At 44.0% G+C, this 16,474-nt stretch overlaps 1 protein-coding gene across 1 annotated transcript in view; it reads left to right on the forward strand.

Annotated features, from left to right (window-relative positions):
* The window catches only part of LOC135094826 (uncharacterized), an 82,255-nt gene extending 67,236 nt beyond the window's left edge, over positions 1–15,019 (forward strand). The window contains exons 72-91 of the mRNA XM_063995234.1: positions 503–668; positions 862–1,037; positions 1,504–1,631; positions 2,150–2,280; positions 2,658–2,805; positions 2,912–3,024; positions 3,420–3,641; positions 4,041–4,221; positions 4,640–4,752; positions 5,244–5,391; positions 6,808–6,840; positions 8,214–8,315; positions 8,636–8,856; positions 9,229–9,352; positions 9,464–9,712; positions 10,053–10,201; positions 10,593–10,775; positions 11,407–11,509; positions 11,681–11,812; positions 12,598–15,019. Coding sequence (XP_063851304.1) covers positions 503–668; positions 862–1,037; positions 1,504–1,631; positions 2,150–2,280; positions 2,658–2,805; positions 2,912–3,024; positions 3,420–3,641; positions 4,041–4,221; positions 4,640–4,752; positions 5,244–5,391; positions 6,808–6,840; positions 8,214–8,315; positions 8,636–8,856; positions 9,229–9,352; positions 9,464–9,712; positions 10,053–10,201; positions 10,593–10,775; positions 11,407–11,509; positions 11,681–11,812; positions 12,598–12,909 — 3,134 coding nt within the window. The 3' untranslated portion in view covers positions 12,910–15,019. The remainder of the gene's footprint in view (positions 1–502; positions 669–861; positions 1,038–1,503; positions 1,632–2,149; positions 2,281–2,657; positions 2,806–2,911; positions 3,025–3,419; positions 3,642–4,040; positions 4,222–4,639; positions 4,753–5,243; positions 5,392–6,807; positions 6,841–8,213; positions 8,316–8,635; positions 8,857–9,228; positions 9,353–9,463; positions 9,713–10,052; positions 10,202–10,592; positions 10,776–11,406; positions 11,510–11,680; positions 11,813–12,597) is intronic.
* The last annotated feature ends 1,455 nt before the right edge of the window (positions 15,020–16,474 follow it).

The raw sequence follows: 16,474 nt of genomic DNA on the forward strand, positions 1-16,474 counted from the left end.
AACTATCCTGCAAGCCTGAGCACGTGTTATTTATCCGAGTGTGTCTGAAGTGGAACTCTGGAATATTGGTGGAGTCCCCGGTTAATGTGTGTTTACCTTGGCTTGTGCAGATGAGGGCACCAGGAAGTAATCTAATACATGTTATTTAGTCGAGTGTAAGTTCAGTAAGTCGGTAGAAGAATGAGGTACAGTATGTAGCCTTAAAAATTCAGTCAATCAATACTAAACAAAAGAACTGTAGCCATTAAGAATTGAGTAAAACAATAAAAAGAAGAAAATGAGCTCTTTCATCATTCAGAGTTCAGTAAATTAATGAAAATAATGAGATACAGTATATAGCCTTTCAAAATTCAGTAAATAAGTATAAAAGAAAAGAAAGTAAATCTATGCATTAAGACTTCACTAAATGAACAAAAACAAATGAGCTTTATAGCCAATAAGGAATCAATAAAGCAACAAGACATAACAATAACAACAATAAGACACACTCCATGCATTGCAGTACACAAACCCAACAATGAAGGTTTTGGTGGCAAGGATGAGTCGGGCAAGGACAGAACCTGGGAGCTGCTGACCCAGTACGTCCCCAACGCTCGCCTGCTGGAGAGTGTCAATGGGGAGGTGACGTACTCCCTCCCCATCAACGACGCTGCTGGCAACACTAACAGGTGGGCTGCTGTGTGTGTGTGTGTGTGTGTGTGTGTGTGTGTGTGTGTGTGTGTGTGTGTGTGTATATTTAGCTGTTTTGGGAAAGTGTTTGTGCTTTGGTAACTATTGATAAAAGTCTAATCTGGTATAAGCCTCAGTGATGGATGCAAAACTGTGTGTGTGTCAAGGTGTAAATTAGCATTGGTGCCGCAGACTCCCGGCGCTGTTCGGGGAGCTGGAGAATCGCCTGAGGGAGCTGGGGTACGTGTCGATGGAGCTGCGGCCAACCAGCCTCGAGGACGTCATCATTGCCCTCAACACCATTAATGCCTTCGAGTCCTCCTCCAACCGCACCAGTATCAGGGTGGAGGCACCCCTCACCTCCCAGAGTGAGTCCACCACCACCATGGCCAGAATTTGTAACGCTTTGCTCTCTCATGACTGTTTTCAAAGGCCACAGAGATGATTAGCTGGTTTCTTAAGAGTGTTTCTCCTGTTGATAATGTAGAGAGGGGGAGAAGGAGAGAGAGAGAGAGAGTATACATTAATGAATACTTTATCTGGAAAGGTGAGAGAGAGAGAGAGAGAGAGAGAGAGAGAGAGAGAGAGAGAGAGAGAGAGAGAGGATATATAACCTGGTACTTTAGCTGGAAAAAGAGAGAGAATAGTAGTATTAGTAGTAGCCAACAGTAATTCTTTCAAATGTATTGTTTTGTTTATCAAGTCACACCATACTAACAGTGAGAGAATATATATAATTCAATATTTCAGCTGGAAAAAGAGAAAGAATAAAGAGAGCAGTATTTGTAGACAACAGTACCTAATTCCTGGCCCTTTCCCTAATTCCCTGAGCAGAAGACCTCACCACTGCCTACAACTTCACCCTGCAGCCGGCCACGTGCTGTGTGGGGCTGCGGCGCCTCCTTGCTCTGCTGCACAAGAGGCTGCTGCACCACGGCCGAGACTGGCACTTCTATGTTCAGGTGTGGAGGATGGCAAGACAGACAGAGAGAGAGAGAGAGAGAGAGAGAGAGAGAGAGAGAGAGAGAGAGAGAGAGAGAGAGTGAGAGAGAGAGATTACTCAGGATATTGAAAACTTCTTATGAATTGCACAGACTTCTTAGTTAACTTTTGTATCACTAAACCTAGAGAGAGAGACAGTGTTTATGTGTGTGTGTGTGTGTGTGTGTATGTGTGTGTGTGTGTGTGAGGAGAAGGAATATTACTCAGGAAAATTGTACTGACTCATTATTAATTGCAGACTTATTAAACTTTTATACCACTAGTGAGAGAGAGAATGTATGTATGAGAGAGAATAAATTTATGAATCGGTGTGTTGTGCTACAGCCTGTCAAGCATCCTTCTCTCGTAGGTGTTACAAGTTTGCCCTTTCGTTATGTCCCTTAGTGTCAACAATATTCGCCTTGTAGTGTCCAGAAAACACTTAATCCTCCCAAAGCAAATCCATTTTTATCAGACAGCAGCGTTGTGTCTCTTTCAGATGTTCATTCTACCGTTCCTGTTCATCCTGCTGGCAATGATTGCGTCCAAGCTGCGCCCAAGCTTCAGCAAGGCCAGACCCATCACCCTCAACTCCTCCCTCTACCCAGCCCCTGCCACCACCTTCCTCAGGTACTGCCTCACCCGCCCCCCCCACACTATACCAGGAGAGACTGTGTGATGCAGGTTGACGTGTGTGTGTGTGTGTGTGTGTGTGTGTGTGTGTGTGTGTGTGTGTGTGTGTGTTTGTTTACTAGTAAATGTGTATGTATTATGACAGTTTATGCTCTTCCTTATACAGTTTCAATGGCTTGGCAGTCATTTCTATGCATCATTCATATGGAATCCTACAGGTGCTTTTAAAATTTGGGCTTCCTGGACCTTGCCTTATTCTTTATTTTCAGTGCTTATTATTTTCAATTTATTTTCAACTTGGATCATACCCTAAGATGAATCAGTGCCCCGTGTAGGCCTGATGGCTTCCTGCAGTTCTTTGTGTTGTTGTGCAGGACTCTTGATCCCACCCTTGAACCCCTGGCTGAGGAGGTGACCCGAATCTCCCTGGGGCTTGAGAACGGAGCAGGGAATTGGTCCTCTTGCCCTGGATTTGTGGCAGACACCAACCCTGGCATAGAGGAGTGCAGCATCTCTGGATCAGTGAGATACTTGTGTTCTGTGTCTGTCTTATAATACTGCACATTTAAAGATTATTATTATTATTTGTTTTTTTATACACACTTAACACTTTTTGTGTCTTCTGTAGAGTGTGCAGTCAAGCTGCCAGTGTGTGGAGGAGAGGTGTGTGGTGGAGGCGAGTGGACAGCCAAGCCTCAATGACTGGATCCTCGCCACACGCACTGACCACGTCCAGAGCAGGTGAGGCGCCTCTGTATCTCGTCGCGGTACAGAGAAACATCCTTCCACTACATGGGTCCTCATTTATCTCTTAAAATATCACAGGTTTAAACCAACTTGTACTTAACATTACTATAACTAGATGTCAGTACTGATTACACTTATCCTCCACTTTAGATGATCCTTTTGACATCTCCTTTGCCAGTATCCTCCACTTTAAATGATCCTTTTGACATCTCCTTTGGGACTGGCATCGCATTAGGACTTTATTTTTGTTCTTTTTATTGCTCTTGGCCAGTGCCTTTCTTATATAAAAAAATAGATAGAAAAACTACATTACCAGAGGCCCTTCACAGTATGCACCAGCCCTTCACAGCCAGCACAGGACTATACTGACCCACCCTGACCTCCTGCAGACACGGCGGCATCACCCTGGGCGTGAGGGACCCGAGGGAGGGCGACGAGGGCAGGCCAGGGGCGCTGGTGTGGTATGACAATGCAGCCTACCACGCCCTGCCAGCCTACATCAACCTGCTCAACAATGCCCGGCTGCAGCGGCTGGCTGGCCCTCACCACTCCATCACCGCCGTCAACCACCCCATCGTGTTCACCCTGCACGGGATGTGGAGCATGAGCATGTGGGTGTTCTGTGGTGTTTTGAATACTCCTGTTCTGAATTATCATTTTGGCTTTTTCTCTAGGGACTGGCACCTCAGTGGGCCTTTATTTATTTTTTTTTATTCCTTTATATATTTTACCTTCCTTTTTGGTGTTCCTCTTACACATGCTCATCCTCCAGGTTTGTGTAATCATTTTGGCTTTTCTTTAGGGACAGTGTTAATAATGTAAAGATCTTGTGGTATATTTATCACTAAAATCATAAAAACATCCATAGAAAGCCAGTGTAGCTTCAACTGGAGGCTTTTGACAGTAGTGGTGTGGAGCAGTGAAGTGCTTCAGAATCCTTGGTCTCCCATGGCTGCTGTCTGGGAATACCTATGTTTCTGCATGCACTTAACACACATCTTCCTCTCCAGACAACAACATGTGGCTGACCTGGGCATTGGCTTGCTGGTGCTGGTGGCACTGACAGTGGTGTGCTCGGCCACTGCGGGCTGTGTGGTGGCCGAGAGGGTGCGGGGCGAGAGGAGACTCCTACACCTTGCTGGCCTGTCCAAGAAGACCTACTGGATTGGCAGTGCTCTCTGGGATACTGCGGTGAGGAACAGAGAGAGAGAGAGAGAGAGAAGAGGTGCAGTGTGTGAAGAAAGAATGGGAGAGAGAGAGGTGCAGTGTGTGAAGAAATGAAGCTCTTTGTTATGTTAAGATGATAAGCTCTTCAGTGCCTAAGCTCCTGGTGTGTAGCATGGTGGTCCACAAGACTGTCCCTTTCCACCAGGGGCTGATGGGGGTAAGAGTGTGAATGATGTGTGTGTGTGTGTGTGTGTGGTGCTTGGTCTGAATAAAACAACTGGGAATGAAATGAGATCAAGATTAATGCAAAACCACTGATGAGAGATGGATGAGACAACAAAAAGCACTTGAAAAAAAAAAAATTGGCCTGTGTAATAGACAGGTCGTAATAACTTGTGTGACCCGTTTGTTAGTGAAGCGTAACACGAGCGTTGTTCCTCAGGTTGTGGTGCTGAACATTGTGCTCATCTCTGTGGTGTTCCTGGCATTCAAGGAGCAGCAGTTCATATGGAGGGAGAACTTGGCAGCTTTCATTCTCCTGGCCTTCCTGTATGGGTGAGTAGGGACAAGGTGACACCCAGCAGCAGCAGATCTTTAGGTCCTGACGAGGGTGTATGGGTGAATTGTACTCCTTAGATAAGTGTTGTATTAAAGAAAACAGGAGACTAAGAGTGAATGGTGTGTGTATGAGCGTGTGGGTGTAACGATAGGTATGTGGATGGATCACTGCATTGTGAGAGAGTGTAATTGCCTAGTATGGTGATGAGTCGTGCATGTAGGTAGTGTTGGTCCTTGCCACACCACCTGTAAGTACCTTTATTTCTTCCCATCAGGCCAGTGGCTGGTCAGTGGCATTAAAGAGACAGCTATGCGTTAATGTTAGTTCCTTGTGTGAATCGCTAACTCGTCATTATCTGTATTTCACCTTGAACCATCATTTCCATCATCTCTGTAACTGCCAACATGAAACATCAGTCTCTTCACATCTTCACCATCGTCATTAGTGTTGCCGTCACTGTCACCACTGCCGTCATTCTCCCTCCCAGACTCAGCATCCTGCCTCTCTTCTACCTGCTGGAGGGCTGGTTCAGGACGGAAGCTTCAGCCGTCTTCTTCTTCTTCTGCTCCTTCTTCGGGGTGGGACTCATCACCACCCTGCTGCTGGTGGTGTGTCAGGTCATGTCCTACATCAAGGTGAGTCCTCAGGGATGGGGGAGCACCATGGGAGTGACAGAGGGGCTGCATTGGGGAGTACTGGTAGTGTATTAGGAAGGTTACAATAGCTGTTGAGGGAATGTACAGGAAAAATGCTGGTGTTTAAAATAAAATAGATATGGCCAGCTGTGCTATGCCTAAGCTCCTGGAATGTAGTGTGGTGGTCCATGAGACTGTCCTTTTGTCCAACTTTTGTCCTTTTGTCCACCAGGGGCTGACGGGGCAGAAAGTGTGAATGATATGTGAGTGTGAGTGTGGTGCCTTGTCTAAGCTGCCCCATGTGGGATTGCTGGCCTAGTATATAGATAGATAGTCTACTGCTGCTGATGGTGCTAAGGGTGTGAATGATGTGTGTGTGTGTGTGTGTGTGTGTGTGTGTGTGTGTGTGTGTGTGTGTGTGTGTGTGTGTGTGTGTGTGTGTGTGTGTGCGCACCTTGTCTGGGCTGCCCTACATGGGGATAACCAGCTTGGTATAGAGATAAATACCTAGGTAGATTTTTTTGCATTTCATAGTGATGTGGTGTAGGAGAGAGCATTCTAGGTGGCTTGGTTTGGCAGAGAAGGCTGTGCAGTGTCTTTTTGCTGCTGCCAGAATACTGTCTTTGCCTCAGGGTGTCCACAGAGTTATCAGCAGCAAGGTTTATAAAATTCATCCTAATCATACAGAAGCAAAGTATGGCTTGCTTGATAATGAGAAGTATTATATCAAGTTGTGTCCTTCGACAAGTTACATTAGGTGGTTGGATCAGGTTGTACGTTATTTCATAGTTTTCATTAGTTCAGTGATACTTTTATTGAAAGAAGTTAGGGGATGTGTAATTGAAGGTTGATGCTGTAAAGTCCATTGAAGAGTTTTGAATGCTTTTAGTTCAGCAAGTGTGTAAAAGTCAATTTGAAAGTATGCATGTGTGTCAAAGTATATGAGGTGACACTACAAAAGACTTTAAGGTGTTGAATTTATGTCTGATGCTGTAAAGTCCATTGAAAAGTTTTGAGTGGTTTTAGTCCAGCAAGTGTGTCACTTTGAAAGTGTGCATGTAGGTACTTAGTCACATGATGCAAGTGTAGAGTCAAGAGTCACACTTGATAGAGACCGTGTGAATGAGGCCTGTATTCAAAAACATTTCGCTCTCACACCATGACTATTTTCAAAGGCCACAGAGATGAGTAGCCAGGTTCTCAAGAGTGTTTCTCCTGTTAATGATATGAAAATCTTGTTTATCTCTCACTAGAACCCTGAAAACACCCTCAAAAACCTGTGCAACTTCAAGTAGATGCTTTTGAAAGTAGTCAAGGAATGAGCAGGTGTTTCACAATATAGTCCTGAGTTTAAATGGTGAGTCACTTGTATAACTTCTTCCCCCCATGAGGACTGACTCTCCCTTACCCACTCAGGAGGGGGATTATGAGAGGGCGTCGGCAGCCATTGTGAGTACTTAGTGAATGCTATCAGGATGCGGGTGTGGCCGTGCATGTGTCGCTGCCGCAGCCGCCCCTCCTAACATACCGCTGTGCCTTGTTCCCTCGTAGCCTAGTCAGGAAACTTTTGTTAGTACCTACAGCTTTTGTGTAACCTTGTGGCCGAGCCTTGGATGTCCCTGAGTGGCTCTTGCTCCATAGATCTGCATTGCCAAATATTTCAGCAGTCTTTGTTGTTTACCTGTTTCTGTAATGATTTATCAAGATGTGTCTGCAGGAATTCAAGTTTCAGCGAGACAAAAGCTTGATTTCCTGTGGTTATTTTAAGTTGCAGTCTTCTGAAGTACACAGAAGAGTAGAGAACAGAGAAGTCTTTGCTTGTTAAAAGTAAGAAACCTGAAGTGTAACAGTGTACAGATGACAGCTCACATGATGTACTGGGACACACTGGGACTTGCAGGCAGCACATTGACAGGAATCATGTGAAAAAAACATAAAAACTAATAGGGAAAGGGTGTTAGGGGGATTTGACTTGTTGAATTGCAGTCACCTGTGTGCCGTCATCTTGCTGCCATGTCTGTGTACTGCAGTATTCTGTCTTGTGCTTTGACATTACCTCATGTCAGTTACTCATGAATTCCACTTCTCTAGTCATCTCTTCTTGGTGTCAATGAGCTGATCCATTATATGCAAGAAATTTACTCCATCCTCACAATACTGATCACCGTCATTCATATGAAGACACAGCAAAGAAATCAAATCTCAATATTTGTATAGGATTGTTATTTATTTATTCTTTTCCTACCTTGCCTGTTGTCCTAATAGAAACAAAACATGAAATGATGAATATTTGATGTAGAATTCCCAGAGGCCCAGAGGCAAGTACACCCCATGAAACACTAGACAAGTTAACACAAGCTCCATCTTGCATCTTACATTACTAGTCTTTGTACGGTCATTGTGTTTGCATCATGAGATTAGTAACAGCCTTTGCATCGCCGCCTCCTCTGCTGTGTCCCACAGCGGAGGAGAGAGTGTGGGGCAAGATGGCTGACTTGTGCCCCAGGAGTATGTTTTGTCTGTGCTTGGCCTCTTGTGACTTAGAGAAATACTGCACCTGTTGTATGAGAGAAAGAGAGAGAGAGAGAGAGAGAGAGAGAGAGAGAGAGAGAAGGGTGTGGTGTCTTAGTTTTAATTGCATATATCACCAGTTAAATATTTGTATTGTTTTAATTCATGTGAAAGAGAGAGAGAGAGAGAGAGAGAGAGAGAGAGAGAGAGAGAATCAAACACCGTACAAGTAGTTCTCAGAGATCCAGAGGAAGATGAACCAAGCACAACAGAGAACTAACAGTGTCTCGTCCATCTGGTACACCTTGCAGGGGATGAATGACACAGCAGCAGTGATCAAGTATGTGTTCCTGGTGTTTCCGCCCTTCACCTTCACCTGCAGCCTCAAGGACATGGCCGCCAGCTACACTAGGGTGAGTGCTTCCTAGGCCTGCCGTGCTGGCTGGCTGGTATGGGTTAGTGTGGGTTGGTGTGCTGTTCCTCCCATGGCCTCACTACACAAGGGTTTCTACTTCCTCATTCCCAATGTGTTGTGTAATGCCAATAAGAAAAAGAGATGAAAGGAAAAAAGAAAAATTAGTTCCTTAAGAGACTAAAAAGACACAAAGGTTAAAAAAAATCAAAGGAAGGACTTGAAATAACATTGCAGTGCTGTATTCTTTATTGTATTTCATATATTCTACAAAACTCATTTACTTCATGGACAGGTCAAGAATACATTACCTTATTTCAGGCGTCTATCATGGCTCGGTTTGACATGGACCTGTACCAGTCACCATTCATGTGGGACAGTGACCTGCAGGGTGGCCTGGGGGTGTACATGGTGGCCCTTAGTGTGTGGGCGCTGGTGGGCTGGGCACTGCTCCTCTGCCCCCGGCCCAAACCCCACCCTGCCCCACTGCCTGTGGCCGGGACAGCTGAGGAAGACCAGGATGTGGCAGCAGAGAGGATCAAGTGAGATGTTTATTTTGTTAATGTTGTTTTTATGTTATACTGGCAGAGGAACAAGACTCAAAAGATAATTGTCTAATCATCATGTGACCTGTCAGTAGAAATGGGGAACTAGCTTGTTGTTTGTAGTTGTATTATTTTGATATTGGTGTACTGGCAGAGAAATGAAACGCAAAAAGGAGAATAGGAATGTGGGAAACTACTGTAGCTTGTTTTTACTGCACGAGAAATCATCACACGTCAGCAGAGGTGGGGGAGACTTGCTTGTTATTCTTATTGCTCAACACACATCAGTAGAAATGGGGGAAGTAGCTTGTTTATATTGCATGAGGAGCCATAACACAGACTGACCATCTTACTGTCTTGTGTTGGCAGGATCCAGTGTGGCGGCACCTCCCTCTACGATACTGTGCTGCGGCTGGTGGGCCTCGGCCGGGACTTCAGCAGCCCCCCCATCACGGCAGTGGGCAGTCTGTTCTTGGCTGTGCGGCGTGGTGAGGTGGGTGTGACAGGCTGTGTTCCTGGTTGTAATGGGTGTGGCAAGCCATGTTGCCCCTGGTTGTAATGGGCGGGTGACAGTGATAACTAATAAGTGTGCATCACCTTGCAGTGCTTCAGTCTGCTGGGTCTGAATGGTGCTGGCAAGACCACCACCTTCCGTTGCCTAACGGGCGACCTGCAGCCATCCCGGGGTCAGATCCTGGTGAATGGGCTGCTGCTTGAGGAGGCGCTGGACCTGTCCACACCTATCCTCAGCTATTGCCCACAAGAGAATGCCCTGGATCCTAACCTTACCCCCCAAGAGGTGCTTACCAACATGGCCAGGATCAGGGGTGCTTCTGGCCCAAGGACAAACAAGGCAAGTCGTCACACCAGCCTCAGAGAGAGAGAGAGAGAGTGTGTGTGTGTGTGTGTGTGTGTGTGTGGAGAAGATGGGGCAGGGCGTATGGGGAGACAGGGGGCTGAGTGTGTAGGAGGAAAGACAGGGGCTGGGTGTGTGTGTAGGGGGAGGAACAAGGGGGTGGGTGTGTAGGAAGGGGAAGAGAGACAGGGGGCTGAGTGTGTGTAGGGGGAGAGACAAGGGGCTGGGTATGTGTGTGTGTGTGTGTGTGTGTGTGTGTGTGTGTGTGTGTGTGTGTGTGTGTGTGTGTGTGTGTGTGGAGAGACAGTGGTAAGCTGACTGATGGTGGTGCTGACAGGTGGTGCAGCAGGCCATCAAGCAGCTGGGCCTGAGCAGAGAGGCAAACACCTACGTGCGGAATCTGTCTGGCGGCAACAAGAGGAAGGTGTCAGTGGCACTGTCACTGCTGGGCAACCCTCTCCTGGTGCTGATGGATGAGCCAACCACGTGAGGCAGAGAATCTGTTCATTTGTACTGTAGATCATTACAAACCTCAGGAAACTCAACACCCTCATATCAGTGAAAATTATAATGAAAAATTTTAGTAATAATTAAATTAAAATGGAAAGTGTTGTGATGGCTTGGGCTTGTTGTCAGAATGGAAGTGACTGGTGAATAAAGGAATAACAGGAAGACTGTGAATGGGATGGATGGACATTGTCAAGAGAGCATTAGATGTGAGGAGGGAAGCCTCTGGCGTGAAAGAAAATTAATCACACTTCCTAAAACAGTGAACTCACTCCATTGTTCCCCTTGCTCACTTTTTAACCATTTTCAAGTAATTCTCCACAACAGCAGCAACAGATGCACCTCACACACCACCCTTCCCTGCACACAGAGGCATGGACCCAGCATCACGGCGGCTGGTGTGGCGCGCTATACAGAGTGTGTCACAGGACAGTCGCTCTGTGCTGCTGACATCACACTCCATGGATGAAGTGAACCAGCTCTCCCACAGGATGGCCATCATGGTGAACGGCCAGTTTGTCTGCCTTGGCTCACCACACTACCTCAAGCACCGGTGAGGCAGCACAGGGACAACAGTTTGTATACTTTGTCTTGACAGCATGAGGTGAAATATTCAGAATTCACAGGCAGTGCACATGCAGGAAAATGTGTGAAAATGTTGCAGGTATTTTCTCACAGGGTAGTGTAGCTCCTGAAGTCTTTCAAGCATCAATCTCATGTAGAGTTTAAGAAGTCAGTAAGTGTACATGCAGGAATATGCATGGAAATGTATTTTCTCACCAAGCAGTGTGACTCCTTAACTTTCAAGCATCAGTCTCATGTCCCATGTTTAAGTCATTTAAGGATTCCTCTAACAGTGTGTGAATTGACAGTACAGTTAGAGGAATCCATAAGTGTACAAACAGGAAAATGTGAGAAAAATATTGAATGCATTTTCTCAAGGGGCAGTGTAACTCTTTAACTCTCTTTCAAGTATTTATCTCATGTTCCCAGTTTGTCATATTCACACTTACGGATTCTTCTCACTGCACCATTAATCCACACATGGCTGCCACACAAGAACACAAGAAAATAATGGAAGCTGCAAGAACCCATTAGGCTTATACATGGCAGCTGCATCACGTCACTGTACTTCCTTCCCATCACCACCTTGAGAGCACACACTGACAGACTCACTCTTGCAGACTCGGCGACAGGTACACGGTGAGGCTGAAGACGAGGGACATTGAAGACATGACCTACGTGGTGGATTACCTGCGCAGTCATCTCAAGGAAGTACTGCTGAAGGTGAGGCATGAAAGACACTCTCAGCCAGACTAATGAGGGAGTTCAAGTAAACTATATGAAGAACAGTAAATAAATGTCGTAGTCTGTGATATGTGACCTATGAGCATTATGTGCACACACACACACATACACACACACACACACACTACTCAAACTTCTCTCATCCTTCAGGAGCAGCATCACCTGAGTCTGGTAGTGGAGGTGAGTCGTCAGATGTCCCTGCAACTCATCTTCGACACTCTCAATGCAGCAAAATCTTTGGGAATCACTGAATATGATGTGTCCCAGACCACGCTAAATGAGGTAAGAGAGAGAGAGAATTTTGTATGTAGTGGCATGGTAGTATATGCTCATAGCCACATGTAATTGCTCGTTTGATTTAGATTACGTATGAATTTCCTTGAAGGGATTTTTACATTGCACATTGTTTTCATGTATGTAGTAAAGTAAGCAGGGACAAACAGTGGTAGCATGAGTAGAGGTGAGGCAGTAGCATGTATGTGTATGTGTGTGGACAGATGGCAGTCTTGAAGTAGTAAAGTAAGCAGGGACAAACAGTGGTAGCATGAGTAGAGGTGAGGCAGTAGCATGTATGTGTATGTGTGTGGACAGATGGCAGTCTTGAAGCTGTAGTAGTAGTATTAGATTCATGTAAAAATTTAGTACGTGGTAATGGTTGTGTTTATACTTAGTGAGTACAAGATTTTTCTTCATTTATTTATTTTCAGGGAGGTTTGCCTAGTTTTGTTGTCTTGGTTGTAGTAATTAGTGGTGGTGACGGTTGTTGATGTTCAGTGACGTGCCTGACACTGAGGTAGACACATGTTGTCTGGTCTGTTCACACCAGTAAAAGCTTGCAAAAATTATTATGTAGCCATGTCCCAAACTTACTATTTCTTGTATATCAATTATCACTCCAGCAAAGGACTCGAATGTTCACTTCATTGTCCAGTAATGTAGTTTTCATTTTGGTATTTATTTGAGGTTACAGTAATGGGTTGTTGAGTACTAGTGCAGCTTCCTATCACTGCCTGACGTGTAACATCCTTCCACACACTCACACACTTCATGACGAACCTTCCATGTAGGTATTCCGGGTGCTGACCTCGCACCAGGGTGACGGCCTTACTCCTCTGCCCGTCAACATTGCCCAGAGCCGAGGCAGCATCCCCTCCCTCCTTCCTCACCACCAGCCAGCCCAGACTAAACTGGGCAAGGACATGGGCAAGGACAACACATTCCAGCATCCATCCATCCTTTCCCCAGTGGAGTGCATCAATCCCACAATCCCATATGGCAACTTTAAGTATGCACTGAAGGGACACGGGAGGGATGGTTCACTTCCCCCTGAGAGCAGGTCAGCCAGTGACAGCCCTGAAGAGGAGTGGACGCACCTCTGAGTCACATGACTAGTGATGCAAAACTTGTGCCGTCACCTTTGAGCCTCGTTGAATGAACAGTTTGGTCTTTTACACATTAGTGACTAAGACGCAGATCAGATGCCACAGCAGCAATTCAAGATCAAAACTCCATTGTGTGCTCCCCTGATTAAGTATGAAGCTAAGAAAAAAATTATGCAGTTAAGTTTTGAAGCATTGTGACACTGGTGAAGAGCTTTGCCTTTGAATTATGGTTAAAAGACATGTACATCTCCTTATAAATTTACTCTGACCTGTTTGATACAATTTATTGGTAATTTTGTCCGGGTTGCTAGAGGAAACATTAAATTCTCTGGAAATCAATGCGTACATCTGTGAAGCTTGAAATACGTCATTAGGGGTTGAGAGGAGAAATGTTAAACAAAAAGTATTGAGGCAACAAAGGAATTCACAAGACAAATTGAGTTTTAATTTTTGTAAGAACTTCAAGGTACAGAAGGATGATGCACTTTTCTTCCTGTGCTGGCTGTGTCTCCTGCTCAGCACATATTAAAGAAATGTTAGCAGTTTGGACACCTTTAGAGGATGCCAGCCCAGAGAGTACAAGAAGTATGGACTGTCAAGATGAAATTTATGGAAACTGTGATCCTGCTGTATTTAAAACTGAATAAACTTAGCAGACAGGCACAGGTGTTGCTTGTCAGTGGATATTTGATGCATACTGTGTTGTAGGCTAGTGTTTTCTTGCGTGCCTTGGAAGCGGCCCAGAGCTTTGGCCTCGAGGGAACCTTCTACTTAGGATATGCCTTGGTCACATTGTAAGCAGTGTGACTTGGGCCACAGTAAGTTGTGTTGTTTTCTAAAATAGGGTCAGGGGAATCCTTATAAGTAGAATTCAAAAGTCTGGATTTCTTGGTAAATGTTAGAATAGCCCAAACTGTAACAAATTGTACTGCAGTGCACAAATTATAGAATAATCTAATATTGTACAAAAGTATGCAGACAATGGATATTTTGAAGTAATGCCATTTATATAGTGAGGTGGTTAACTATAATGTCATTTATATAGTGAGGTGATGGTTAACCATGTCCCCTTATGAGCCAGCCTGTCAGGCAGCCCAGACACCAGAGACCCTTTTACCTAGATAGGAGTTCCTGAGTAGCACTAGTTGTATATTATTTTTGTAGGGTGCAGGTTCTAATAGAGGCTCAACATTTTGTGATACTTTTCCAGCCTTGGCATGAGTGCCTTACTTGTTACTACTGTGATAAAGTTTTCAAACCTCTTTATTTCCAAGGTCCAGTCTCCTATACATGCAGAATGTTAGAAACTTTCATGTTGGTATAATGCGTGTAGCAATAACTTTTTTTTTTTTTACTTGGTGTGTACATCGGCTGTTGCAACGACTTGTGGCTCAGTCTTACTCAACCTGTCCATCCTCCATTTCAAGTGTTACATTTCTAGCCTCTCCTATCTCTCTCCCTTCACTGGTTTTAGAACTTTCTAACACCTTGTGTACTATGATTAGTGCTGGCTGTCACATCAGGCCTTTAATTTTTGTAAAGTCCAGTGGCCTGTTAGTCCTAATGATGCATCTTCTGTACACTCTCATTTGGCGAGGTCATTTTTTAAAGTTGTTAGTGGAATTTCATTAGTAATTGCATTGTCTGACTTTCATGCATTACAGTTTTCTAGTTGATAATGGTGATGAATGTAATTGAGGAGATTGATGAATATATAAAAAGCAAAAACACTTATAAATGATGTTAATTTAGCTTACATAATTTATGAAATGATGAAAGTTAATTTAACATATTAAGTTACATTATGATAATTTAACTTACATAATTTTCATAAAGCTGGTCTTAGATTAATGTGCATTGTTGTTAAGAGTGCCACAGTCACCTTGCTAAGTGCGAGTGTATGCTGGCTCTTGGAGCCATCAGGACAGGACTTCACCATTACCAGTACATTTTCCTACTGGTAAACTGATAACACTCTTCTCACACTGATGATTCTCATTGGTATGATGTGACTGGAGGTGATTCAGTGCAAAGTAATGTGTTAGTGTAAGGACGAAATTCTGAGATGTGCATAAATATTCTTTTATTACAAACATTCAGGACTTAACTGCACTTTATTCTTTTCCTTTGTAAATAAATAAGTATACATAATTCATAGTGTACTAAAGACTAGTCTAGTCTTAAGTGTATGTTAACAAATTAATACACTATTTTTCAAGACATCATAAATTAATTAAAAAGCACAAGTGGTGACGAGGGCAGTGCGGAGTGTGTCGTGCTCATGCCATCCTCAATGTATAGAAAAGAATTAGCTAATAATTGTTACACAATCCAGTTTATACAAATGTACAAGCTCGTCACCGATTGGTCCACGGCTCCGTCAGTCCATCTCCTGCTTAGCACATGCTGGCCTCCCTACATTTTAATTTGCTTCCCTGTTTCCTTTATCTTGTGTAATACTTGCTTGAAACTCATCAATGAACAGATGATTATACATGCCAAAAATCAAATTTGTTGTCATTGTCAAAGTATTTGAAATTGTGCTAAAATGTCAATATTTTTTTGAGAGGTCCAATAAAAAAATTCTCATTGTATCTTAGATTTTTAGACGAGGATGGTACCACCCTTAAGTCGGTGGCGTGAAACAACAGGTGTGGTACCACATGTTTCTCCTCAAGATGCAGAGCCACTGTTGTCTTGCACGTATGCATTACCACTCTCTCCCTTCCTTATCTATATTACACCATCATATTCAAGAGAACTCTAGCACAAACCACTAGTTTTATTTACACTATAATAACTACAAGACAAAAATCAGGTAAGCTGAAAATCTTTTTGAAGTTACACATCTGTAATCTGCCACAATTTTTGTGTCAAACATTACAGAACTAAATACTGCACAAAATAAAGAAGATACAGGGAATTGCACAAAACAAGGGAGATACAGAGGGAAGCAAACTGAAATTTGTAGTATAGAGGCCAGCATCTATGTTTACACAGGAGATAGCCAAAGTTACAGACACATCTTAGATTCCAGTTGCAATCTATGAAAGAATGAGATATGGTACAGCAGAATGCCATTTAACCAAGACTAGACTCCGTTCAAGGAAGCGTCATCCGGGGCCTCGGCAGCGTTTTAACAGTTTCCCTGAGTGGCGGCACCCTTCACTCACTCGCCCAATGTTCTCACTCACATTTGCCTCGGTGGTACATTCTCCATCATAACTAATCTCTTGTTCAAGATAAAACATTCAACCTGGCACCATTGGACTGTGCAGTAAATTATGCAACTTGCATATGGTTGTCTCAACAAGATTAAACTATAGAAGTCTGACCAGTTGAATTTACATGATACTCCAAAATGTTTTTAACTATATGTTTATAACAATAATTAGTCTAGCAGTCTTTGAATTAATACTGAAATAAATCACTACACTGCAAAGGAAAGTTTCCTCTATGGTACAGTATAATTGAATTGACCAATGAACAAGGTCCGTCTTCAGCAAGAAACACGTCAAGATAAATGTGCAAACACGTGGCTCGGAAGGTGTGGTGATGGAGA

Source organism: Scylla paramamosain, chromosome 47 (genome assembly GCF_035594125.1).
Source record: "Scylla paramamosain isolate STU-SP2022 chromosome 47, ASM3559412v1, whole genome shotgun sequence".
NCBI classification, from domain to species: domain Eukaryota; kingdom Metazoa; phylum Arthropoda; class Malacostraca; order Decapoda; family Portunidae; genus Scylla; species Scylla paramamosain.